The 26,082-nt window shown below is 39.8% G+C and overlaps 1 protein-coding gene across 1 annotated transcript in view; it reads right to left on the bottom strand.

Moving 5' to 3' along the window:
• The window catches only part of TSNAXIP1 (translin associated factor X interacting protein 1), a 1,372,321-nt gene that overhangs the window by 389,638 nt on the left and 956,601 nt on the right, over positions 1 to 26,082 (bottom strand). The window contains exon 11 of the mRNA XM_033941585.1: positions 8,886 to 9,014. Within this exon, the coding sequence (XP_033797476.1) occupies positions 8,886 to 9,014 (129 nt within the window). The remainder of the gene's footprint in view (positions 1 to 8,885; positions 9,015 to 26,082) is intronic.

Here is a 26,082-nt window from a genome sequence, read left to right as displayed (position 1 = left end):
CTCCAGGGTAAGTGTGATAATGGCATGATCCGATACAGATATTTCATGGATAGAGGAGTCAGTAAGGGACTGGAGTAGTGAGGTGCTTATGAGAAACATATCAATCCTAGAGTATGATCTATGTGGTGGGGATTAAAATGAGAATTCTTTATCATTCGGATGAAGCATTCTCCAAGCATCGGTTAACTCCAGCTGTGTCATTATGTTTAGCAAAGCAGCACTCGCTTTTGTTGGTCTATATATTGCTGAAGAGAATGAGATTAAAATCGCCAGCAATTATATGATAAGTAGAGTTAAAGTTCACAACTTGATTTGCAATTTCCTCAAAATACTCAGGGCCATCCAACGTTGGAGCATAAAGATTAGTAACAGATACAGGACATTTATTAACACACAAGTTAACCTGGACCCATCTTCCACTAGCATAGTGAGAAGATGACAGAACAGTGATATCTGGTCTATTTCTGACTAGGGTAAGGACCCCATTTCTTTTCCCTATTGCAGGAGAAGAGTAAGGCAAGTGGGCCCATGGAAGCCGTATTTTGTTAGCCTCCTTAGCACTCAGATGTGTTTCCTGTAGTAGTATAACATCCAGTTGTAAGAAGCTTAGGTAGGACAAAATTTTCTTCCTTTTGATAACATTATTAAGGCCCTTGACATTCAGTGATATTATATTAAATGTCATTAACGAGTGTGCAAATAGTGACAAGATCTATCCATAGTAGTAGTCTCAATGGCTCAAGGGTATTTTCCTCCGGTGTCAACTCTGTGTAGAAATAGCAAGATAGAGCTGCAGGCATGCTACCACTCCCCATGCAGAGAAAAAAAATCCCACAAAAAACACATTGTGAGATAGATAGGAGAAAAGGAAAACCAGCCAACACAAGCCAGTCTCCCCGCAGCGTCGGAAAAGAGAAACTAGATAAGAACATCAATAGTGGGTAATCATTGCAAAAGTGACATAACAGGAACATAGAAAAGTAATGACCATAGATATTTTCGGGGAAAAGTAGCATGTATACATCAATAACAAATCTGTGCCAGCATATAATTTTAACACAGTAACATCAATCATTATGTCCAATCAAAAGCATAACATATAGGCAATGAGTGTGAGTGAAAACCACACTCCAAAGGCTGCAAAGAAGCATAGTGCGACAGGATGGTTATAATAGAGTCTGCAATCTTGCACATTAAGGACATCAGAAGCAAATAATCATCACAGGGATGACAAAAAAAAAAAAAAAACCCAACAACAACGTGTTAGTAATATTCAAAGGCACAGTTATAGAAAAATAATATGAATGCTTCAATAGCAGATCTTTGCAAGCATATAGTTGTTGCACAGTAATAGCAAGCAGTATGGTTATCAGAGGCAAGATATATAAACAATGCACATAAGAGAAAAAAACCCAGAGGAACACATACCAGTGTCTACAAAAGAATCATAGTGAAACAGTGTTGTTATAGCATGATTTTCTAACTTGCGAACAGAGAACTTGAACAGAGAAGTTGAAGAAGAAATGCTAATCCGCAATAAGAGGCAACAGATAGAGAGAAAGGGAAAAAAAACCCCCAACCCAACAGTGCAGCATAAGAGAAATATCTCCTAGAGAAAACCATATAAGTAAAATATGAGATAATAATAATAAGAGAGGGGAGGGGATGAAATCCCAGACACAAATCAATCAAAAGTCCAAAAGATCAAAAGTTGCATTTCTAAAGCTCTCTTTGTTCAGATGATTCTGTTATAAACTCATCATTTAATCCAGCTGAAATGTCAAGTCTTCCTCTGTCTAAATGTTCAAGATTTAACCTACCCACCCTTCAGGATCTACAGAGAACCTTAAACACACTGAACCTAAAAGGTGCTAAATCAGAGATTATTCCTTCACTCTTGCTGAAACGATTTTTTTCACTCTTTGGTTCAGATATTTTAAATCTGATATGTTCTAGCTTAACTATAGGAACAATTCCAAAAGCATGGAAAAAAGCAATCATTTACCCAATAATTAAAGACTACAAAATTAGTGCACATAAAGTTTCAAATTACCGACCCATTTCAAATACCCCTTTCTTGGCTAAGTTTACAGAAAAAATAGTTTTCCGTCAAATCTCAAACTTTGTTGAGCAAACAAATGTACTACATCCACACCAAACAGGGTTCCGTCAATATCATTCCACAGAACTTTCGCTCATTGGGTTGACTAAAAAAATTCTTTATCATCTCGATCACCACCAGTCCATTTTACTCATTTCCTTAGATTTATCATCTGCATTTGATACAATTGATCATAAGCTCCTACTGGCCCATCTGAAGGATATTGGAATTACTGACCAAGTCTTGGTTTGGTTCTCATCTTTCTTTACAGATCGTTCCTCTAAGGTAGTGTTTAATAAAACTTCATCAGGCCCAATTTCAACAGATTATGGTATCCCACAGGGTTCAATTTTATCTCCCTTACTTTTTAATATTTTTCTTGCACCCCTTTTAACGTTGGGATAATCCATTGGCTTTACAATGTTTGCCTATGCTGATCATGTGCAATTAATTCATCCAATAGATTTAAGCAACTTAACTGAAATAAATCTTATAAACAAAAAATTGGAAAAAATCAACGCTTGGTTAGACCTACATATGCTCTCTTTGAACATTGAAAAGTCTAAATTAATAATTTTTCCCAACAAAGAAGGACACTCTCCCTTTTATCTCCCATTACATTTAAAACTCAATCTCTTTAAGTTGTGTCATACTTTAAATTAGTGTCATACTTTAAATTACTAGGCATCATTTTTGACAGTAAACTCAATTATCATCTCCATATCAGCACATATCAGTGCTGTTTTCACCGGCTACGAATGATTAGATCTATATCCAAAGTGTTAGAGCCTACTTCTCTGAATATCTTGATCCACTCCCTTGTGATCTCCTGTATTGATTACTGTAATGCGCTCTATAAGGGCATAACTAAAAAAGAAATAAGAAGACTCCAAATTATACAGAACACTGCAGTGAAGATCATATTTAATGCAAAGAAATTTGATCATGTTACTCCCCTCCTTTATAAAGCACATTGGCTGCTGGTGGAACATAGAATTACATACAAAATTCTTTTACTGACTTTTAAAACTAGACAAAATAGTCAGCCTGAATTTATCAATAACCTTCTTATTCCCTATAGTTCTTCTAAATCTTTAAGATCTTCGTTTAAAAACTTGCTATCTGTTCCATCTCTGAAGTTTATTAATACAATGAGGTCTACCATTTTTTCTGTCAGCACGCCATCTCTTTGGAATAATACTCCGGTACATTTACGGGAAGAATCAAATCTTAACCATTTTAAAAAGAAACTAAAAACATTTCTATTTCTTGATGCTTTCGAGACCTAAATGCCCTTTTTAGGGCTACATAGTTTTAATCTACTTTTGGATATCCTCCCTTTTGTCCTTTCCCTATAGGTTCTTTTTCTTACTTGATAAATTGTAGTTCTATCCTTTTTTCCCATTTTGTTCATGTTTGTTTTTGTAATGTTTCTAAATGTTTTGAATTATGACTATTATTTTAAAGGATGTATAGTTACCCCATATATGTATATAATATAATGTTCACCGCCCAGAAGGCCGATTGGATGGTTTATAAAACTTTGAATAAACTTGAAACTTGAAACCAAAAGGCCAGAAGCATAGTCATAGCATAGGAGAAAAGGAAAGTAGCAGTGAAGTGGTAAGTCAATGAACTTGGCAATTGTAGCAGGAGAACATAAGAAGGGATAGTAATCCACAATTCTCCAAGGGAAATCTGTAGAATGCACACTCTATCCATCATATTACAGTGGATGTTAAGGTAATATTTGCAGCGATAACAGGCATCTCACGCAATTATACATAGGCAAAATGAAAGTGCATAGCCTGCTAGCCAAGTATAATCGTGATCCAACCAAATAAGTCCATACCATGCACATTTCAAGCAGATAATTGACCCTCAGAAGTCAGCTGGCAGCAGGATCACGAACGTATAGAGAGGCACAGACAGTAGAAGTATAGAGAGACTAGCAAAAGTCTCCCTATTTCAAATAACACAATTAGGAAATCAGGCCTAGCGTCTAAAAAAAACAAGTAATTGCTGGCATCAGTCCAGTAGGTGCAATAATAAATTAAGGCACCCGGAGTTAAGAGGCAGACTCTTATAAGTATTATCCAAGCTAATAAAATTGCAAGCCAGCATAAGCAGTAGAAGTAGCAGCCCCATACTAACAGGCAATCCATCGGCTGGTAGGTGCATGGAGCTTCAGTGACGCAATTAAGTTTAATGATCCATAGCACAAGTTGCGACCAGAGCAATTCAGATCAGGCATAAGAGAAAGGTCAAAAAAGCAGACAGTTTTCATAGCAATTATTCTTATCTTAAGCAAAACACTACTCAGTGATTGCACAAAAAGCTGTATGAGCGTTAGTATAAGGAGCTTGGAGCAGTCTAATACATATGCTTAACACAGTAATAATCCTTCTGCCTAGCTTCAGAATGATCAGCAGGTCATTTAAAAGTAGTCAGCAGGTGAGCTTACTAGATTAGATGTTGAGAAGGTACTGTTGCTCACTGATAAAGCTATGGTGAGGAGAAAAAAAACCAAATAACCAAACAAACCTGGGTCACAGCGAAAGCAGCACCATGTGCAAATGCCGCCATGACACTCAGCAACAATCGGTGCTATTGCATTCTCTCGTCACAGCAGATAGCGATTAGCACCAGTTATATGTTAGCAGGGGAGGAAAGCCAATACCCCACTCATGATCCAATAAACAATTCTAACATATCAAGTGGCTAGATATATGAAACTGACCCAAAGAATGTGTTGAGTGTCATTCAAAGCAGAATCACACACTATGGGTTCAGTTTAGTAAAATTTGTCGGGAGTACTGGCAGTCAACAAGTAAAAAAGGAAAAAATTACCAAACAGTGAGTCTGCCAAAAGTAATGGGAGTGGGGAGAATCACCCTTGTTCAGAGAGTAGAGCCAGGAAACCAAGTAGAACATCTGAGTAAGGTAGTCGAAGTGCTGGTATCAATTGTGTAGAAGTATAATTAAGTAAGGCACTTATAGCTGCAAGAGGGACTCACAAAACTTTCCTCACTAACAGCAAGCATAAGTTCATTGATATATGCATAATAATTGTCATTCAGTAAAAGCACAGCAGGAGTTACCCGGCTCTAGCTCATAATCTAGCCATTGTTGACTGAGTGTAGTCTGCATTTCGAAGGGACAGCTATAGGGAAGTGAACCGTAGCATAATTGTTAACATAAACAATCGACAGCTAGGCAGAGAAGAAAGCCAGGGGAGGAGGTAGTTTCACACAGTAATTAGGTCAATTGAGATAAAGCGCTCTGTGATTGTAGCATAATTGACTGTGTGAGCAAAGCAGTGAAATTTATTGTACAAGTTGCAGAGGAGAGTCTGACATCTCAAACATAGGCAATCCAGAAAAAGCAGTTCTAAACAAAGCTGCCTGTTGATTGATAGATTGACCAATCCACAGAAGATTCTGTAATTTTAGAAGAAGAAAAGTTACTGTAGATCGTTAATAAAGCCAAGGAGAAGAAAACAATCCAGGAACCCAGGGAGGAATGGTGCCATGTTGTAGACAGCTGTGACAAATTTTTGAGAGCAGGGCTGGAGAAATAAACAGTAACAGCTCAGCAGAGTCATAGATAAGAACAAGTCATAAACGGAGGTAAATCAATAAGCAGGTCAGGCATTCAAAACATCAGAAGGGGACAAAATCAGCAATTAAGGGCTGTAAGTGATATTACTCTTAGATGAAAGGCACTCCAATATGGCGTATCAAAGCAGTAGCATTCACTGGCCCGCCACATGTCAAGCCTTGTCTATTTGAATTGGGCTTTGCTTTTCAAGAAAGTCAGCCAGATCTTTTGGGTTAGTGTAATCCTTTATAGTATTCTGAAACGTGACTTTCATATGGGCTGGGTAAAAGATACCGAATCGGGCTCCAAGGTTCTTCAATTGAGGGCGGTAAGCAAGTAATTTCCTTCTTGCCTCAGCAGTTCTCTTGCTCAATTCCAGCACAAAGAACAGGGTATTGCCTTCATATTGAATTGGAACCAGTGACCTAGCCTTCTGCATTATTTGCAGCAACTGTGGATATCGCAAAACTTTTAAAATCAGAGGTCTGGGATATTTGCTATTAGCTGAACTTGCTGCTGGTATGCGGTGAGCATGCTCCACTTCAAATTTCCTCTCAAAGGTGATATTAAGCATCTTTGGTATTAGCAGCTCCACAAATTTAACAATGTCAGTGCCTTCTTTCCCTACAGGTAACCCAAGGATTCTCAAATTATTCCTTCAGGCACGGTTGCTGGCATCATCAATTTCTTGTTCTAAAATCGCTATTTCTTCCTTGGATTCTGTCATGAGGTCTCTCAGAGTTTTAAGTTCAGCAAGAACCTCAGACATGCTGCCATTTTCTGATAGTGGCAGAAGTGTCTTGGAGGGATATCTGGGCTCCGGTTTGTGCCTTTTTCCAGTTTTATTGGTGGCCATCACTTCTTTATTTGTAGATATTCCAGTAGAAAAGAAGGTTGATAGTAGAATTAATAAGTTCTAGAATTTCTTAATCGATATTCAGTCTTTATTTTGAAATTAATAAGGCTTTAGGGAGAGCAACTCGATCAGGCTGCCATTCCTCTCAGGCATTCTAGCGCCCCCCCCCATGGGTGGTCTTTTATGAAATTATTTCCTCCTCTCTATCAGTGTCCTATGTCAAAGAAATACAAGTATCCTTTACATGTTCAATTTTTTAACAATATAGGTCAGGTACCCAATTAAGTCAGTTTATTTTTATTTTTTCTGCAAAGCATACCTGTTAATTTTGTCAATACATTAGATTAAAGAGTTAGAAATACACTGAATTGAGGGCTGACTGAAGCTGTTGCCGACATCTCCCTTCAGTCAGGCACCCCTGCAGCCACCACCCGGCATCTGCCATCGGGAGGAAAGGTCCTTGCTCCCACAAATAAAATATGCTGTGAGCCGCGGAGAAAAGAGGGCTGACTGAAGCTGTTGCCGACATCTCCCTTCAGTCAGGCACCCCTGCAGCCACCACCCAGCATCTGCCATCGGGAGGAGAGGTCCTCGCTCCTACAAATAAAATCTGCTGTGAGCCGCAGAGAAAAGAGGGCTGACTGAAGCTGTTGCCGACATCTCCCTTCAGTCAGGCACCCCTGTAGCCACCACCCGGCATCTGCCATCGGGAGGAGAGGTCCTCGCTCCCACGAATAAAATCTGCTGTGAGCCGCGGACGTGGCCCGTGGCCGTGAATCCGAAGGGGCGTGGCCAAAGGGGCAGGACACGCCCCTTTTGAGCCCCTTCGGAGCCCAGGAGGAGCAGGGAGCAGATTTGTGAAGTTATGGGCAAACGAAAGGCTAAGATTATTTCTACAATAAATTCTGGTCCAATGGATCGTCATTTATGCCATATTCCTGTAACAGCATTGGAAGGTAAGCCTGATTTACAGATCCAATCTGTTTCTCTCTCATCTGGGGAACCCACGCCTCCACCTCAACCTGTTCAATTTTCCTTAGAGAAAGATGATTCTGACTCCATAGCAGATTCGGATTCATCTCCTCTACACTCATTTGAACTTGAACTGGACGCCAAAAGCATAATAAAGGGGAAACAATTGTTATCTGTATCCCCTGTTTCAATGCCTACTGGACCTGTTAACAGGCCTGAGTTGGGCAATAAAGTGGCTACTCTTCAAGATGTCTGGACAGTTGTGAATAGAATTGAGAATTCATTACAAGGCACAGTAGTAAAATTATGCCAATTTTACTGAGATAACAAGCAAAGTGACTGATCATGATACTCAATTGGCTTCAATTGAAAAAAAAATTGATAAAGTGGAAGCATCTGTTTCTGTAATGCAATCTTGTGCAGTTTCTAATGTTAAGGATAATATTTTATTACACCTACAGATGGAAAAAATGGAAAATGCTATGAGATCCAGGAACCTCAGATTTCTGAATTTTCCTATATCTCATTACCTTTCTCATTTGGAGTTATTAAAAATGTATTTAAAGGATATACTTTCCTATACTAAGATAGAATCTTTCATACCAGATAATCTTTATTATATTCCTAGTGGAGTAAAAGTGGCTTCAGAAGAGGGGGATAAGGATCAATTAGTGTCTCCTGACAGTTTAAATATTTCTCAATTCTTGGAATCATTGAAGTATTTTATAGCCAAAAGAGCAACACTGTTGGTCACTTTTAAAACTGACATAGAAAAACAGAACATTCTTAAATTGTATTTTATAAATAAGAGTGCCCTGTTTTGTGGTCAACAGATAAACATCTTTCCAGATGTCTCCAAACAAACACAATATAGGAGGAAACAATTTCTACAACTCAAGACTCGAATCTTGGGCGTAGGAGCTTCCTTTTTCCTTAAGTTTCCATGTAAATGTTTGGTGACTTATCAAAATGTTAGATATGTTTTTGTAGATCCAGCTCATTTAGAGAATTTTCTTCAAGACAAAAACAAAGTAAACATTTTACCTGAAACTATTGCAGAGATTGAGGTTGAGTGAAATATATAAGTTTTTTTTCTCTTGCCTGATCTGAAGATTATTGAATAATTTCCTGTTAATTTTTACTTATGATTTGGTGATGCCAATAGAACAAGCAGCCCTCATATAATGTGGACTTGAAATAGATTTTCTTTTATATTTGATGTATTTTCCTTGATTATTTGTTTTCATGGAATTGTTATAAGTTGTAACAAATGAATAAATTTATAAATAAAAAAAAAAAAAGAAAGAAATACACTGAATTAATGAAGTGGGAAGAAGAAATTTTGAACTTGATTACCTGTTGATCTGCTGTAATTTTCTCTTTCCAAATCTCCTGCACGATATTTGTCAGGTCCTTCTTATTCAACTTCAAGTTTTTGACCTTCCCTTCATGTCTCATGTGTATTGGGACATTCTCTCCTACACCCTGTGTAACAACAACCACAGGAAAACCATATGTTGATTGGAAATTAATTGAAAAGTGTACTAAGGACAGAGGTTGCTTCTGCTGATGTTTATTTCAGTAACATAGTAAATGACAGCAAAAAGACCACAATGGTCCACCTAGTCTGCCCAACAAAGTGGCCAGAACTACACCAACCACAACAGTCAGATTATACCCTTCTAAAGCTTTGATACAAGTGTGAAAGTCTTTTAAAGTTTCATTTGTTTCTTTACTCTTTTGCCTATTCAATCAGGGTACAAAATATGTACCTGCCATACCAGTTAGGTTACTCCCCTCTAAGCCATGATTACAGTTTGAAGGTTATTTAAGGTTTGCTTAGTCCTCTTTTGTCCACCCAGCCAAAGTTTTATTTTATATTTTATTTATTCAATTTTCTATATTGTTCTCCCAAGGAAGCGCAAAATGGTTTACATGAATTTATTCAGATACTCAAGCATTTTTCCCTGTCTATTCCAGGGGGCTCACAATCTATTTAATGTACTGGAGGCAATGGGCGGATTAAGTGACTTGCCCAGGGCAAGAAAGAGCAGTGTGGGTTTGAACCCAAAACCTCAGGGTGCTGAGGCTGTAGCTTTAACCACTGTACCACACTCTCCTGCTTACCATCCAGGCACCCCTCTAAGCACTGATGAAAGTGTAGAGGTCATTTAGGTAAGTTTTCATTCCATTCTCTTTTGTCCATTTTACTTATGACAGTGTTATCTGTCTGATAAAGTAATACAAAATGTAAAAGAGACAGAACAAGGTTATTTCTGTTTTAATGGCTTTAAACATAGGTTAATTTGGTGTCTTTTTATTCAGCGTCTTTTTATTCTTTCCAACTCAATGAAAACTTTGAAATAATTATACAAAAGGAGTTGAACATGTCTGGCTTTCTCTGTTATTTAGTTTGCTTATCGGAGGGCAAAATAATTTTGAAAATGTAGCACAAAGGGATGAAACTTGACATAAAGGAAAACCCAGTAAAAGAAAAATTAAAAACTGGATCCAATTCATTTCTATGGGAGAAGGTGTTCCAGCTGCTGTACCATATGGCTCCAGAAAAAAAGGGTTTTACTTCCAATGAAAGAAATGGAAGTAAAACCCAGATGTCTCTATCCATCCTCCTTATTTACATTGCTTTCAATGGAAGTAAAACCCGGATATCTCAATCCGTCCTCTTTTTTCTGGAGTCAAATGATAGTCCTAGATGAAACTTGCCATGTCAGCAACTTAGGTAAATATAGCAATTAGAGAACAGAGCAAAACCATTTAAAAGGTGGAATTCCCTACTCTTCCAAACCTCAAAATTGCCCCATCCCTGGAAACTTAACACCCTTACAAATACCCTACCCCAAATTTCCTTCACAGCTTAAGAAACTACCCTGCACCCCCACTAGCTCCACTATACTATCCTGCAAGATGCCCTATTCTGGAAAACTGTACCCTGCAACTGACACACTACCTTAAAAAAAACAAAACCAAATACAGTAGAGGGAATGTGGCCAATAAGGCAGTGTGAAGCTGGTTAGCAGAACAAGGCTTATGTTGATGCTTCTATATTCTACTGACAGTTATTTCCTTAATTCAGGGGTGTCAAAGTCCCTCCTCGAAGGCTGCAATCCAGTCAGGTTTTCATGATTTCCCCAATGAATATGCATGAGATCTATTTGCATGCACTGCTTTCATTATATGCTAATAGATCTCATGCATATTCATTGGGGAAATCCTGAAAATCTGACTGGATTACCGCCATCTAGGAGGGACTTTGACACCCTTGCTTTAACCTATAAATTGTAACACTTTCACATCAAGTGATGCAAGATGTCCATTTGTATAATAAAAGAACACAGGCTTCACAATAAATTGAAAGGAAGGAAAAGCCTCAGAAAAGGGCTCTCCCACCTCCACAAAAGTGGCTAATAACAGTGCTTGAGCGATCACCTCATCAGCAAAAACCTTCCTTTAAAGCTCTTCAATTTAAAGGAAGGTTTTTGCTGATGAGGTGACCGCTCATCCACCTTTATTAGCCACTTTTGTGGAGGTGGGAGGGCCCTTTTCTGAGGCTTTTTCTTCCATTCAATTTGTTGTGAAGCCTGTGTTGCTCTTTTATTACACAAATGGACATCTTGCATCACTTGATGTGAAAGTGTTACAGTTTATTATCATTGACTGTTTACCATATCTGAGTCATTTGGGCTATTACCTTAACCTATGCCACATATCAAGAGAAAGGGGGTGTTACATCTTCCCCCCTTCAGCAATCAATAACCAAGTACGTATGCTGTTGCTTTAAGTGAAGGAGCTCCCAAAGCCCAGGGCTGAAGGTATTTTTTTAAATCTCCTCCAGAAACCAATTCCTCTCTGCAGTCTGCAACCTCAGTGGAGGAGACGGGGTTTCCTAACGTTGAGGACGGTGCTGGTTTGTGCAGCCCAGTTGAGGGCATTTCCAGCATTCGAAGAGCAGAGGAGAGAAAGCTGGGAGTAAGCAAGGCACTTTGTCTCCTGTGGCGGTAACATTGGAAGGCATCTGGCAAGTTTTGAAGAGAGATCTCTACTTTAGTAGGTAAAATTAATTTACAGACCAGTTATATGATGTTCTCCTTTACTATATGAATTGTATTTCTTCCCCCACTTACCTTTTTGTTTCATGTTAGTTAAATTTTAATCGTCTCATGTTATTTATTTCATTTGTTTTTAATACTTTTTTAAAATGTTTATGTTATAATCATTTGCATTTTATAGTTGTTTATTTTAATCCTCTTTTTTTACTTACGTGTAACTCACTTAGAAGTCCTGATAAGTGATTGAATCAACTGTTAAATAAAACTTGAAACTTGAGCACATGGAACAGATTCAACAAGTTCAAAGGAGAAATAAAAATTATCCAGAATTTAACTTCTGTGATGGCCAAAGACAGCTGTTGATTCATAGAAAAATAGATCAACTTGAAAACTACAAAAAGAGATTATGTACTTAACCTGGTAAGCTCTTTTCTAGTAGATAGGTGAGACATTCTAGATCAGTGTTCTTCAACCGACAAGTCCGTGGACCGGTGCTGGTCCGTAGAAATTTACTGCTGGTCCACAGGGCCAGCACATGCATTGGGCTCAAAACAGTGTTCAGCCACCGGTCCACGGTACGATCGATGCGGCGTTGTCTTTGGGCCGGCTCCCTCTTCCTCAGTGCTGCAGTGCACAAAGCCATGGGCAGAAGCTCCTACGCGCTTCCTGTGCCTGAACCAGAAGCCTTCTCTCTGACACTGCAACATCAGAGAGAAGGCTTCCAGTAGAGGCGCGGGACGCTGGCCACGGCTTTGTGCACTGCAGCATTGAGGAAGAGGGAGCCAGCCCGAAAATAACACCAGGAGGGCAGGCTAGAAGGCAAGGCACAGCATGGAGGGAGGGAGACAACAACGGTAGGGGGAATTATTTTATTTTTTAATTTAGTGATTGATTTACATCTGCTGTCTGTTCAGGAAGAAACGCATTTGTTTCTTTTTCTCTGGGGTTGTCCTGCATGCAGAGTCTTGCATCTTAGGGTTTGTTTGTAGATATTAGTACTTTTAGTTTTTGCAGTGGCGTACCTAGCATATGTGACACCCGGGGCCCATCATTTTTTGACACCAACCCCCTTCCCCATCTATATGAAAAATATGATTTTTAGTAACAATCCACATATCGCACAACAAGAGTGTACCTACGAAAAGGCAGCATCTTAAACACTGCAGTGAGCACTAGAACACCAACACATACATTGTAAAACTAAACAAGCCAGATCCTGTACAGTGTCCCACCCCGGGTTCTTGCCGATGTTGCAAGTCCCAGAAAAAGTGACAAAGACTCCAATCCTACGTGTCCCTTGCTACTAAGGGATCCTCCAGGTCTTACTTTTAGGCATGCATGCAAGGAATACAGGTTTCAGTCAGAATGTGCAAAACCAAAAATAGCTTTATTTCAGTAATGGTAACATAATTCAAAAACATTCAGGCATCAGCCTTGCAGTGCAGTATGCAGTCATAGCACATGACATCAAACTCAAAAAGGTTCTTCATAAAGTATTCAAAAAAAACAAAACTTGAATAACACTGTAATACAAGCAGTCACTGCTTCTGGACTTGCAAGCTTTAGGTCTCAGTTCTCTTCACCAGAGCAACAGTGTTTTTAAATCAATATTCTTTTATCCAAACAGTTCATTTGTATGTTCCAAAATTATTGATATATCATTAGTCTTCAATAGCACATGTACGTTTCCCTGCTCTGCAAAGGTGCACTCGGGATTAGCCACAGCTGAGAGAAAGCAACGTGCTAGTTCAGCTTGGCAATCAGCCAGGAAGTACAAACACACACTACACCTTTATATAGCTCAGGGTTTTAAAGAAAACTTCTGAATTAAGCTTTCAGGGAGAATTTTAAAACTGAAGTATCTAAACTTTCAGATTCCCTAGCAGCAATGAGGAATAAGCAGCATGAGAAAACATCCAGGTTTAAACTCACTGTAATTCCATAGGCAATGGCTGGGTTTCAGTGCATGCCTGGCTTGCCTGGGTGTCCATTGCTTCCTCCTCTGGCTGCTCCCAAGGCTCCCTGATATGAGCTGCATCCTCTGCCTCTAGGGTGCCTCGTGAGTCTGGCTTCCCTTGGCTGCTTCCCCCTCTCTGTTCTCAGCAGGCTCATTATATCCGGTGGAAAACCACTCCCCTTCTGAGACTGTGGGGGAAGGGTTTTCCACCCCTGACTTGTCTCCTGCTTTCACAAACGGGATACTTTCTAGCCCTGGTTTTAACTGGCTGTTCAAATTTCCTGAGATATTTAACAGTGTCAGGATAGGGTTTACATAGAGTGAAACTTTCAAACTCATCCTGCCCTGTTTCTGCTATTTCCATTTCTAAGTCAGAGCTAGAGTCAGCTTGATTAATTAATTGGTCGGTCACCTGATCAGCTCTCCTGCATCTAGATGGCTTGTGCACATTCCTGCTCACTGGGGCAAAACCAGGAACGGATTCGGGTTTATTTTGGGTAAGACCTGAAATAGACCTGGGTTTGTCACAACAGTCAATGCTATCAGAAAGACATGTCCCTTTCATACACACAGACAGATACACCCTCGCCCAATATGGAATAATCACAAACTAAAAATAGAAATATGTAGACAAAAGTTAAACTGAACCGCCAAGAAACCAGACTCTGCATACAATGCAACACTACAACACCACAAAAACAGTTATACATGTCCTCTAATACTATGCAAAATATAAAGACAGTAGATGTAAATTTGAAAAAAAACTGATACATAACAATCACCACTTTTACAAATTAATAAATAAAAATAAAACAAATAATGAGAAATAAGAAAATACAATTTTATTGGACTAATCCCCGTAAGCTCGGTCCCCATCCACACAAGCCTTGAATTGTTTTGCATTGAACTTATTATATTAAAGTATAAAAAGAAACAATATTCTGTACAATTGTCAATTTATAAATCAGCGTCTTCTCCCCACTCTCTCTTCCCCATTTCCCTTCAGCGTGCTCAGCCCACTCTCTCTCCACTTCAGCGCACGCACATAAAAACAAGCAAGTAATTTTATATAATTTTCATTCTATTCATTCATAGAAATTAAAGTCTAAATAATGCCAGTCACATAACAAAACATGATTTTACAAAAATAATTCCCTGCAGTCAAGCCTGCAAGGATTACTAGATGTCTTTCAGCAGCTCCCCTCCCTCCCTCCCCCTTACCTTCGTGGCCAAGTCAAAACAATCTACCAACAATAAAATTTTAAAAACACAAATCACACTGTACGCAGAGAAAATGTTAATTATCATTTATATTCCGCGGGTTTTCAAAGAGGTAAAGGCAGATGACTTTATGCAATGTCACCTCAGTAACAACTATACAAAAATAAACAAATATACCCCCTCCCTTTTTACTAAACAGCGATAGCGGTTTTTAGTGCAGGGAGCTGCGCTGAATGCCCCATGCTGCTCTCAACGCTCATAGGCTCACTGCGCTAAAAACCTCTATTGCGGTTTAGTAAAAGGGGGCCATATGCAAAATATAGACAGCATATATAAATTCTCAAAACGGACAATAGACAGCATATATAAATTCTCAAAACGGACACATTTTGATCACTAAATTGAAAATAAAATCATTTTTTCTACCTTTGTTTGGTAATTTCATCAGTCTCTGGTTGCACTTTATTCTTCTGACTGTGCATCCAATATTTCTTCCCTTCTTTCAGCCTTCTGTATGCTTCCTCTCCTCCAGACCTTATTCCCTCACCCATCTTTCTTTCTTTCATCCTGCCCCCTTCTTTCTTTCTCTCTCCATGCCCCCTTTCTTTCTGTATGTCTGTCTTTCTCTCTCTCTCTTCGTGCCCCATTTCTTTCTTTGTTTCACCCTGCCCCCTTCTTTTTCTCTCCATGCCCCCTTTCTTTCTCTATGTCTGTCTTTCTCTCTCTCTCTTCGAGCCCCATTTCTTTCTTTGTTTCACCCTGCCCCCTTCTTTCTTTCTTTCTTCATGCCCTCTTTCTTTCTCTCTGTCTGTCTTTCTCTCTCTCTCTCCGTGCCCCATTTTTTCTTTTTCTTTGTTTCACCCTGCCCCCTTTCTTTCTGGCTCCCATTCCCCCCCCATTTCTTTCTTTCTCCCTCCCCTCCCCTATGCCACCGCCATTGGGAAAATGCTGCCACCGCCACCATCGGGAACAGGCCGGCTCCGAATTTGCCCTGCTTCTCTTCCCCGCGGGGCAGACTAACTCTTTGCTGCCCGATGTCAATTCTAAAGTCAGAGAGGACGTTCCGAGCCAGCCAAGCAGCGATTGGCTGGCCCAGAACGTCCTCTCCGATGTCAGAATTGACGTCGGGTGGCGAGAGTTGGTCAGCCCTGCAGGGAAGAAAAGAAGGGAGAACTCGGCCGGCTTGTTTCCGATGACGGCAGTGGAAGCCTTTCCCCGGCGGCAGCCTATTCCCCGGTGGGTGGCCAGCTGTGCACCCCCTTGTGGCGTGCACCCGGGGCGGACTGCCCCCCCTACCCCCCCTTGGTACGCCACTGAGTTTTTGGTCCTGTATTTGCATGGGGTTATCTGTATTCCGGTAGGAATGAATATTGAGAAGCATACAGTGTGTTTTGTGTAGTTTAATTTTGTGGTTAACCATTATGTGTTGTCAATATGATTATATTGTGTATGTGTGTATATATATATGAAAAATGAATGGGATAAAATGGGGGTGGGGTCTGGGACGGAGATTGGATGGAGATGGGCGGGGTCTGGCCCACATCTTAGCCCAGTGTTCTTTAACTGCTGGTCCGTAAAATAATTATTTTATTTTCGCCTGTCCATAGGTGTCAAAAGGTTGAAGAACACTGTTCTAGACCACAGATGTCAAAGGCGATCCTCGAGGGCTGCCATCCAGTCGGGTTTTCAGGATTTCCCCAATGAATATGCATGAGATCTATTAGCATACAATGAAAGCAGTGCATACAAATAGATCCCATGCATATTCACTGGGGAAATCCTGAAAATCCGACTGGATTGCGGCCCATGAGGACCAACTTTGATACCCCTGTTCTAGACAGATGGGTAGTATCCCTATGGCCTTGTGCCATCTGCAGAAGGAATCCACTCCGGATTTTTCCTTTTGCCTCTGCTGTACTTCACTGGGCTCTTTAGATCCATCTACAGTTAGTACCCAAACACTAAAAAGCCACCAAATAAACGTGTAGTAAGAGGCTTAGAAACTTCGGCTTAAGAAGTAAAATCAAACAGTAATATTAACTGCCAACAAAGGCTTCAAAGGAGCGCAGAAACTACTCCCATATAAAATGAAAACATATATACAGAATTCTTCGCAGCCCCCGAGGGCCTACAAGCAATCAAGAAGCAGGCACAGGAAGGACAGGGCGAGAGTCGAGAATATCTCACTTTTCTACTGGAAAAGAGCTAACCAGGGTAAGTACTTAATCTCTTTTTCCAGTGTAATAGGTGAAACATTCTAGACAGATGGGACATATAAAAGCAGTTCCCAAAATGCTATGGTGTGCTTGCTTTGCCAGCTCATAAGATCAAGGACCCAAAGACATAGTCCTGTCTTGCTGCCACATCCACTCTGTAAAACTTGGCAAACGTGTGTAGGAAAGACCAATTGCTGCCCTGCATATATCCTCAGGGGAGACAGCTCTAGCTTTGGCCCACAAAGAAGCCACACTCCGTGTAGAATGTGTCTTGATAGAAAAGGGACTGTTTCCCAGAAAAAATGTAGGCTGTTGAAATGGCTCTATGGATCCAACTGGAAATTGTGACCTTGGAAGTGAGAGCGCCCGCTTAATCGAATGAGTCAGCACAAACAGATGGTCAGAGAGATGAAACTCTTTAGTGACTTCCAGAAAATGCAGAAACACTCTGCACACATCCAGTTTCTTCAACAGGTGATCTTGTGTCCTGGAACCAGTAGACTGAAAGGCAGGCAAATGCACTTCCTGATTAACATGGAAAGCCGAAACCAATTTCGGCAGAAAGGAAGGAACCATCCATAGGGAAACCCCAGTCTCCGAGGTACGGAGAAACAATTCTCTGCAAAAAGACCCAAAAAACCTGAAGTTCTGACACACATCGTGCCAAAATAATGGCAACCAGAAAAATGGTCTTGAGCATCAAGTTCAAGAGTGAAGCATTTTAAAGGGGCCCAAAAGGAGCCTTGGTAAGGCTAGACAGCACCAGGTTAAGGCCCCAGGAAGGGAAAGGTTGCTTAACCAATGGTCTGACATGACGAGCCACCTTCAGAAATCTAGCTTCATCAGGATGAGACGCCAATGAGGACCGATGATCTCAGGATCTAACAAGAGAGCCAACCTACCTGAACCCGAAGAGAGGCCACAGTGAGGCCCTTATCAAGGCCAGCCTGAAGAAAAATGAAAATTGCAGAGATCGGAGCTGAAGAAGGGTTCACCTGGTCCTGAGTGCACCAATGTTGGAAGGCCTTCCACAACTTATCAGAAGCAAAAACTGTGGATGACTTTTTAAACTTGAGAAGAGTATCAATAACCACAGAATATTCTTTGTGTTCTAAAGCTGCAAGTTCAAGATCCATGCTGTAAGCGATCCGCATCTTCCATGCGTAAGCATGTCTGGATGGGCGCTCAGCCTGAGGAGAAAGACCCTCAGGAGATACTCTGTGCTGTTGAATTAGGCCTACCATAAGGTCTATGAACTGTGCAAAAAGTATATATTTTCCTGTCAGCACAAATAATACTCTTGCAAGAGGACATCATATTTGCCCAAGAAGCTGACAGTTATCTGCTGATTGTGATATTAAACAATTATTCTATTAAAGAACTTTCCAAGAAATAATTGGGTCACAAGAAAACTCTTTACTCCAGGTCAGGATGGCATGCAGGTGAAACTGCTGACAAACTACAATCAAGCTTAGGAAGGAGGGTCAGGGAAAATAGAGAAGTAATATTTGACATTAAGTCATACCAAGCTTCATTATGACTCAACTGCAATTATATATACCATCCAAGTTTCAAGTTTATTAAAATTTGATGACACGCTAATCATAAATTCTAAGGGGTTCATAATCGAAAAAGAAAAATGTCCAAAACTGGCCTAAGTCAACACTTGGACAATCATCAGTCAAAAACATCCAAGTGCCGATAATAAAACCGGGTTTTGGACGTATTTAAAAACGACCTAGGCCTTCACAGTGCCGCTAAACTATAACTAAACCATAACTAAACCATAACTAAACGAGGCGTTTCAGGAGGAGTGTTGAGGGTGGGATTTGGGCAGGACGTGGGCAGGCTTAGACTTAGTCATACTACATGTATAACCGAATGTTGTACAGCACAGCATAGACGGAACTTGGATGTTGTGACTTAGACCATTTAAAACATGGTCTAAGTCACAAAAACCCACCTAAAGTCATCAGATAAGCACTGCAGACACAAACTACAGACCCCTACACACTACCCCAGTGATCACCGACCTCCCCCCAAACCCCATAAAAATTGTAATCACACCTTTAAAATTCAGCTTCCAGACTATCATCGCCTGGCATAGGAAAGCCTAGTCGACCTGCACAGAGGCGGCTTAAGTTGTCTTGGGGGTGGGTTAGGGACCCATGGAGAGGAGGACCCATGCCCTTAAGCCATTATAATCACTGCATTACTGGTTAAACATGTGCACTCCCCTAAAACAAAACCCAAACCCTTTTGTACTGGCCTATAAGTGGCTTCTGCAGCCATAAGGGCTATTGATGTGGTAGATAGGTGGGTCTAGGGGATTTTGGAGGTGGTTTCGGAGGCTTACCATTATCTATAAGGCAGCTGTAGTGAAATGAAGACATGGCACCCTTTTGTGAAATTAATATAACATAACATAACATAACATTTTGCTTATTAACCGTGTAACCAGAAGTTCAACACAGCAGTGCCCTGTAAGGTACCCCACTATTTAGGTGCCATGTCTGGTTGTCCAGTCCATCATTTTGTAGACCCCTCCCACATCCAAAAAGTCTGTTTCTAAGCATTTTTGCCTTGGACGAAAATGTGGAATAAAGATGGATGATTTAGAAGCTTGGATAATCAGATCGGCAGGACGTATAGTTAGATGATTTTCGAAACGGAAAATAATTTGGATGTATTTTTCGAAAATGTGTCCTAAGCTGTTTTTTACTTTGGACGACTTGCGACTTAGTTGAAAATGGACTTAGACGTTCCTTTCAATTAAGCCCCTCCACACCTTTAACAATTAAAAAATTAAAATGGGGAACAATTAACATACTTGTTACAGACAAGATGTAACTTATATGAAACAAAAGGATAGAAGGCGGAAATACAATTTAAAAAGAAAAGAGTACAAAGTGTGACAATCCAATAGAAATTAAGTATGTAATTAGTAGCTATGCAGGACTATGTACCGCAGGCTCCTAAGCTGGGTTATAAAAGGTCCAGCGCAGCTCCTAAAAAGGTAAGACGGATTGGGCAGCGCAGATGTGCTATCACTCTGTGTTACCCATCCGTTTGCCTAACTGCTGTTACTCTGTCCTATTGGATACATTTCTATATAAGCTGTCTTTTTGTTTATTATTATTAAACATATATTATATATAGCAATTGAGTTGTCGGAGTCAGGTCATTTAAACACATTGGAGGTTGCTTTAATTGATTAATTCTTAATGTTAGGCACAAATATTAACAATAATGATTTAGTTTAGTTAAGTTCTAGGTTTATAAGTATATGAAGGTAATGGGTTTATGATGTGCTCTGAGGTGACTTTATGAGTAAGAAAATGAATCAAACACAGATTTGAACCACTGCTGCTTTGTACTTAATTGTCTCAGATCAGGGTGTTAATGGAAAGTACAGCATACATTATAGAGCAGGGGTGCCCACATTTTTTGGGCTTGCGAGCTACTTTTAAAATGACCAAGTCAATATGATCTACCAACAATAAAATAAAAAAAAAAATCACAAAGCACAGAAAAAGTTAATTATCATTTATATTCCTGAGTTTTTTCAAACAGGTCAAGATAGATGACTCTATGCAATGCCACTCAGTAACAACCATACAAAAATAGACAAATATACCCCCCTTATGTTCTTATGTTCCCTTTTTACTAAGCCGCTGAATGCTCTGCATTGCTCTCGACGCTCATAGGCTCCCTGCGCTTAAAACCGCTATTGCGGTTTAGTAAAAGGGGGCCATAGTGCAAAATATAGACAGCAGATATAAATTCTCAAAACGGATACATTTTGATCACTAAATTGAAAATAAAATCATTTTTCCTACCTTTGTCTGGTGATTTCATGAGTCTCCGGTTGCACTTTCTTCTTCTGACTGTGCATCCAATATTTCTTCCTTTCTTTCAGCCTGCTGTATGCTTCCTCTCATCCAGACCTCATTCCCTCCCCCAACTTTTTCTTCCTCTCTCCCTGCCCGTCCCCTTTCTTTCTTTCTGTCTCCCTGCCTCCCTTTCTTTCTTTCTCTCTCCATGTCCCCTTTCTTTCTGTCTCCCTGTCCCCCATTTTTTTTCATTCTGTTTCCCTTCATTCTTTCTGTCTCCATGCCTGCCCCCTTTCTTTCTTCCTCCCTGCCCTTCCCCCAAGCCACTGCCGCCGCCATTGGGAAACAGGCCCCCAAGCCACCGCTGCCCCAAGCTCTTCCTGCAGGTTAGAAGCGTCGGGCCGACCAGCATTCCCCTTCCTCACATCCTTAGGTCACCTACTACAAAAATTAAACTTAAAGTACTATATATACGCAGACGATATATCCATCCTAATCCCCTTAAATGACATCACAAATGAAACTATAGATAACCTCTCACACCTATGATAGAAATCGAAAAATGGACCACCAGCTTCAAACTAAAACTAAACACAGTGAAAACAAAAGTCTTTTTGGCAAGCCCCAATGACAAAATAACAAAAACATCGTTAAAAATACTGGGTATCACTCTAGATACTCACTTAACCATGGCTGACCAAACAAACCTACTGGTGAAGAAATGCTTTTACATGCTGTGAAAGCTAAGGGCTATTAAAAAATACTTTGACACAACATCCTTTAGATTACTAGTGCAGACGCTGATCCTATCTACCCTGGATTACTGCAACATCACCTACCTGGGTATCCCCAAAAAAAAAAAAACAGTACAAAAATTAAGATTAGTGCAAAACACTGCAGTTCCCTTGATCTTCGGACTGAAAAAAAAAGACCACATTAGCCCCTATTACAAAAAATTGCACTGGCTTCCAGTAGAGGCACAAATACTGTTCAAATTTGCATGTATCTGTTTCAAACAAGTCTGGGGCCTAGCACCTTCCTACCTGCAAACTCACTTCACTCTACACAACCCCACACGAACAACCAGAAACAAAAACATCTTTGCATACCCAAAGATCACAGGCTGCAAATACAAATCCTTCCTAGACAGAACCTTCATGTTCCAAGCAAACAGAAAGCAATCCTGGCTGGGAAACCACATAAATAAAGCCAGACAGACCTACAACACATTCCGAAAATCAATTAAAACCGCTCTATTTGACAAATTCCTTGCCTAATCAAATGACCTCTCCCAGGTATTCTTTCCCCATTTAACCCCAACGTATTATGTAACATCTTTCTCCTCTCATGTATTCTTTCCCCAGGTTCTCCAATTTATTATGTAACTTCTTTCTTCATGCATTCTGTAATTCGCTGACTAAACAGCCTTCTTTCTATGTGAACCACCTAGAAGTCATTTTGACTATGGCGGTATAGAAAAATAAAGTTATTATTATATTATTATTATAATTCCCGACGTCAATTCTGCCATTGGAGAGGAAGTTCCGGTCTAGCCAGGCAGCGATTGGCTGGCCCAGAACTTCCTCTCCGACGGCAGAATTGACTTAGGGGAGAGGAAGGCTGATAACCCGGTAGATTACGATCGACATATTGGACAACCCTGTTATAGAGAGTTTGTCAAAAGGTACCAAAGGGGAACAAAAATGAGATAAATGAGGGTTTATGGACATTATATATGGGAAGGTGAAAAGGAATAAAGAGGAATTGATAGTATCAAGTATTAACAAGGGAGAAAGAAAATGATTTGGGATGGAAACATGGGAAAGGATGCAGATTCGTGTTTGCGTTAAAGCTGATGTGAATCTGGTAATGCACGAATGATTCACTACTGAAAATGAATGGTAACCAGTCCCTTAACCACAGAAAGTCATACAAAACCACGGACTGAAATATACTTGGTCATGGAATGAAGCCCTCAGTAACCTGTGATTGCTGAATAATTAAAACAGCCACCTGGTACAGGTAGGCACTTTTTCATTCATTGGGCTTCAAACCGTATTTTTTAAAATATTTTTCAATGCTTTTAAAACTTATTAGTTATTAGTATATATGCAAACTGTAGCGACACTTATCTTTTTTAACGAGTCGCTTATCCGCTGTGCTCGAACTATCGGCCCGACGGGACCCGTTTCACCACTCTGGCTTCTTCTGGGGTCAATGTAGTCGAGCTACAACATTAAAAAGTGAGATTCTAGTCAATCCATTTAGACAATTGTGATTTTATAAAAATTTTTGACCCAGCTTAGAAATTACTAACGGTACTCACCGCTCACAGCATAACTTGGCTTTACAGATCAAAAAGATGGCGTCGGCAAACACACAATTGTGCGCATGCCCTTTATTCAAAATGGCTATGACGTCACAAGCCTTTAGAACACAAATTTTTTAACGACTTCTTTTTATTATTATTATTGTTAAAAAATTGTTAAAGGAATGCGTACCAATCAATAGAGCTGTTTAAGCCATGGGGCTTTATGGTATTGAAAGTAAAAATCCATTTACATTCTGCCTGATGAAGTTTCTTTTGTCTGTTGCCTCCCCTTGGTGTTGGTTCAATCGTATCGAAGCAAAAACATTTAAGATCTTTAAACTTGTGATTTTTATCTATGCAATGTTCAACCAGAGGAGCCGATGTTTTCGCATATTTTAAATTTGATTTGTGTTCTGAGAGTCTGTGTTTAAATGGTCTGGTGGACATACCTATATACCACAAATTGCAAGGGCAAAGGATTGCATAGATGATATGATCCGAAGAGCAAGTCAAAAAATGACTTATGATAACGTCCCTTCCATTCTTTGGATTGACGAAAGACTTAGTTGGAATTACCATCTCACAAAATGCACACTTGCCACATCTAAAAAACCCTTTAGGAAGCAGGCTAGAAGTGCGATTGATTGTGGATTTGGGAAGCGCTGGACTCAACAAATCTTTTAGGTTCCTATCTCTTGCAAACGCTATTCTGAGTTGATCTTCCTGGAACAAAGGGTGGGATTGAATAATGCTCCAATTGTTTCTGAGAATAGCGGCAGGCACATTACCTCTAGCTGAAAACCGCAAAACACAAGTTTGTACTTCTTCCTGTTGAACTTTGTTTGTAGTGTCTCTGTTTTCTAAAAGAGCTTCTCTATCGTAATATCTGTGAGCGGTGAGTACCGTTAGTAATTTCTAAGCTGGGTCAAAAATTTTTATAAAATCACAATTGTCTAAATGGATTGACTAGAATCTCACTTTTTAATGTTGTAGCTCGACTACATTGACCCCAGAAGAAGCCAGAGTGGCGAAACGGGTCCCGTCGGGCCGATAGTTCGAGCACAGCAGATAAGCGACTCGTTAAAAAAGATAAGTGTCGCTACAGTTTGCATATATACTAATAACTAATAAGTTTTAAAAGCATTGAAAAATATTTAAAAAAAATACGGTTTGAAGCCCAATGAATGAAAAAGTGCCTACCTGTACCAGGTGGCTGTTTTAATTGCAATCACAGGTTACTGAGGGCTTCATTCCATGACCAAGTATATTTCAGTCTGTGGTTTTGAATGCACGAATGATGCAAGAAGGTTACTGAAGATTGGAGGGTGGCCATGTTACACCGATTTTTAAAAAGGGCTCCAGGGGAGATCCGGGAAATTACAGTCCTCACTTCGGTGCCAGGCAAAATGGTAGAAACGATTATAAAAAATTAAATTGTGGAACACGTAGACAAACATGATTTAATGAGAAGGAGTCAGCATGGGTTCAGCCGAGGGAGATCTTACCTCACAAATTTGCTTTTCTTCTTTGAAGGTGTGAATAAACATGTGGATAAAGATAAGCTGGTTGATATAGTGTATCTAGATTTTCAGAAAGTTTTTGATAAAGTTCCTCATGAGAGGCTCCTGAGAAAATTGAAGAGTCATGGGATAGGTGTCAAAGTTCAGTTGTGGATTAGGAATTGGTTATTGGATAGAAAACAGAGGGTAGGGTTACATGGTCATTTTTCTCAATGAAGGAGAGTAAACAGTGGAGTGCCGCAGGAGTCTGTACTGGGACCTGTGTTATTTAACTTTTTTATAAATGATCTGGAAATTGGAACAACAAGTGAGGTGATTAAACAGACTTTTGCAATGAATGATTCAATTTTCCCATAATAAGATATTGGATAAGAGGGGTGTGGGTGGGTTTATTTTATTCATATCATAATATAAACAATTCATCATTATATCTTGTCATATTGTATGCAATTTTCAAAGGAAGGGGAGGGGGTGGGTTTATAATTAGAGTAATAGTTGGTATACTTATTAAGTATGATATGCTTTTTCAATATTATAGTACAGTATTATATAATAATATGTTGTATTTACAATGATCTATGAAGGATTATCAAGTGTGTACTCAATGAAATTGTATAAATTTATGTGATACACTTGTTGTTATATGAAAAATGAATAAAAAACGAAAACGAAAACAGAGGGTAGGGTTACATGGTCATTTTTCTCAATGAAGGAGAGTAAACAGTGGAGTGCCACAGAAGTCTTTACTGGGACCGGTGTTATTTAACTTTTTTATAAATGATCTGGAAATTGGAACAACAAGTGAGGTGATTAAATTTTCAGATGACAATAAACTGTTCAAAGTTGTTAAAACGCATGTGGATTGTGAAAAATTGCAGGCGGACCTTAGGAAATTGGAAGACTGGGCGTCCAAGTGGCAGATGAAATTTAATGTGGACAAATGCAAAATGATGTACATTGGAAAGAATAACCTGAAGCACTGTTACCGAATGCTAGGGTCTACCTTGGGGATTAGCACCCAAGAAAAGGATCTGGGTGTCATTGTAGACAATACGATGAAACCTTCCGCCCAATGTGTGGCGGCGGCCAAAAATCAAACAGGATGCTGAGAATTATTTAAAAAGGGATGGTTAACAAAATTAAGAATGTCATAATGCCCCTGTGTCGCTCCATGGTGCGATCTCATTTGGAGTATTGCGTTCAATTCTGGTCTCCTTATCTCAAGAAAGATATAGTGGCGCTAGAAAAGGTTCAAAGAAGAGCGACCAAGATGGTAAAGGGGATGGAACTCCTCTCGTAAGAGGAAAGACTAAAACAGTTAGGGCTCTTCAGCTTAGAAAAGAAATGGCTGAGGGGAGATATGGAGTAGAAGTGGATCAATTTTTCACTCCGTCAAAAAGTACAAAGACTAGGGGACATTCAATGAAG

The sequence above is a fragment of the Geotrypetes seraphini genome, chromosome 4, assembly GCF_902459505.1.
Source record: "Geotrypetes seraphini chromosome 4, aGeoSer1.1, whole genome shotgun sequence".
In the NCBI taxonomy this organism is placed as follows: Eukaryota; Metazoa; Chordata; class Amphibia; order Gymnophiona; family Dermophiidae; genus Geotrypetes; species Geotrypetes seraphini.
The sequence above is the reverse complement of the archived record's forward strand: the minus strand, read 5'-3'. Positions and strand labels throughout refer to the sequence as shown.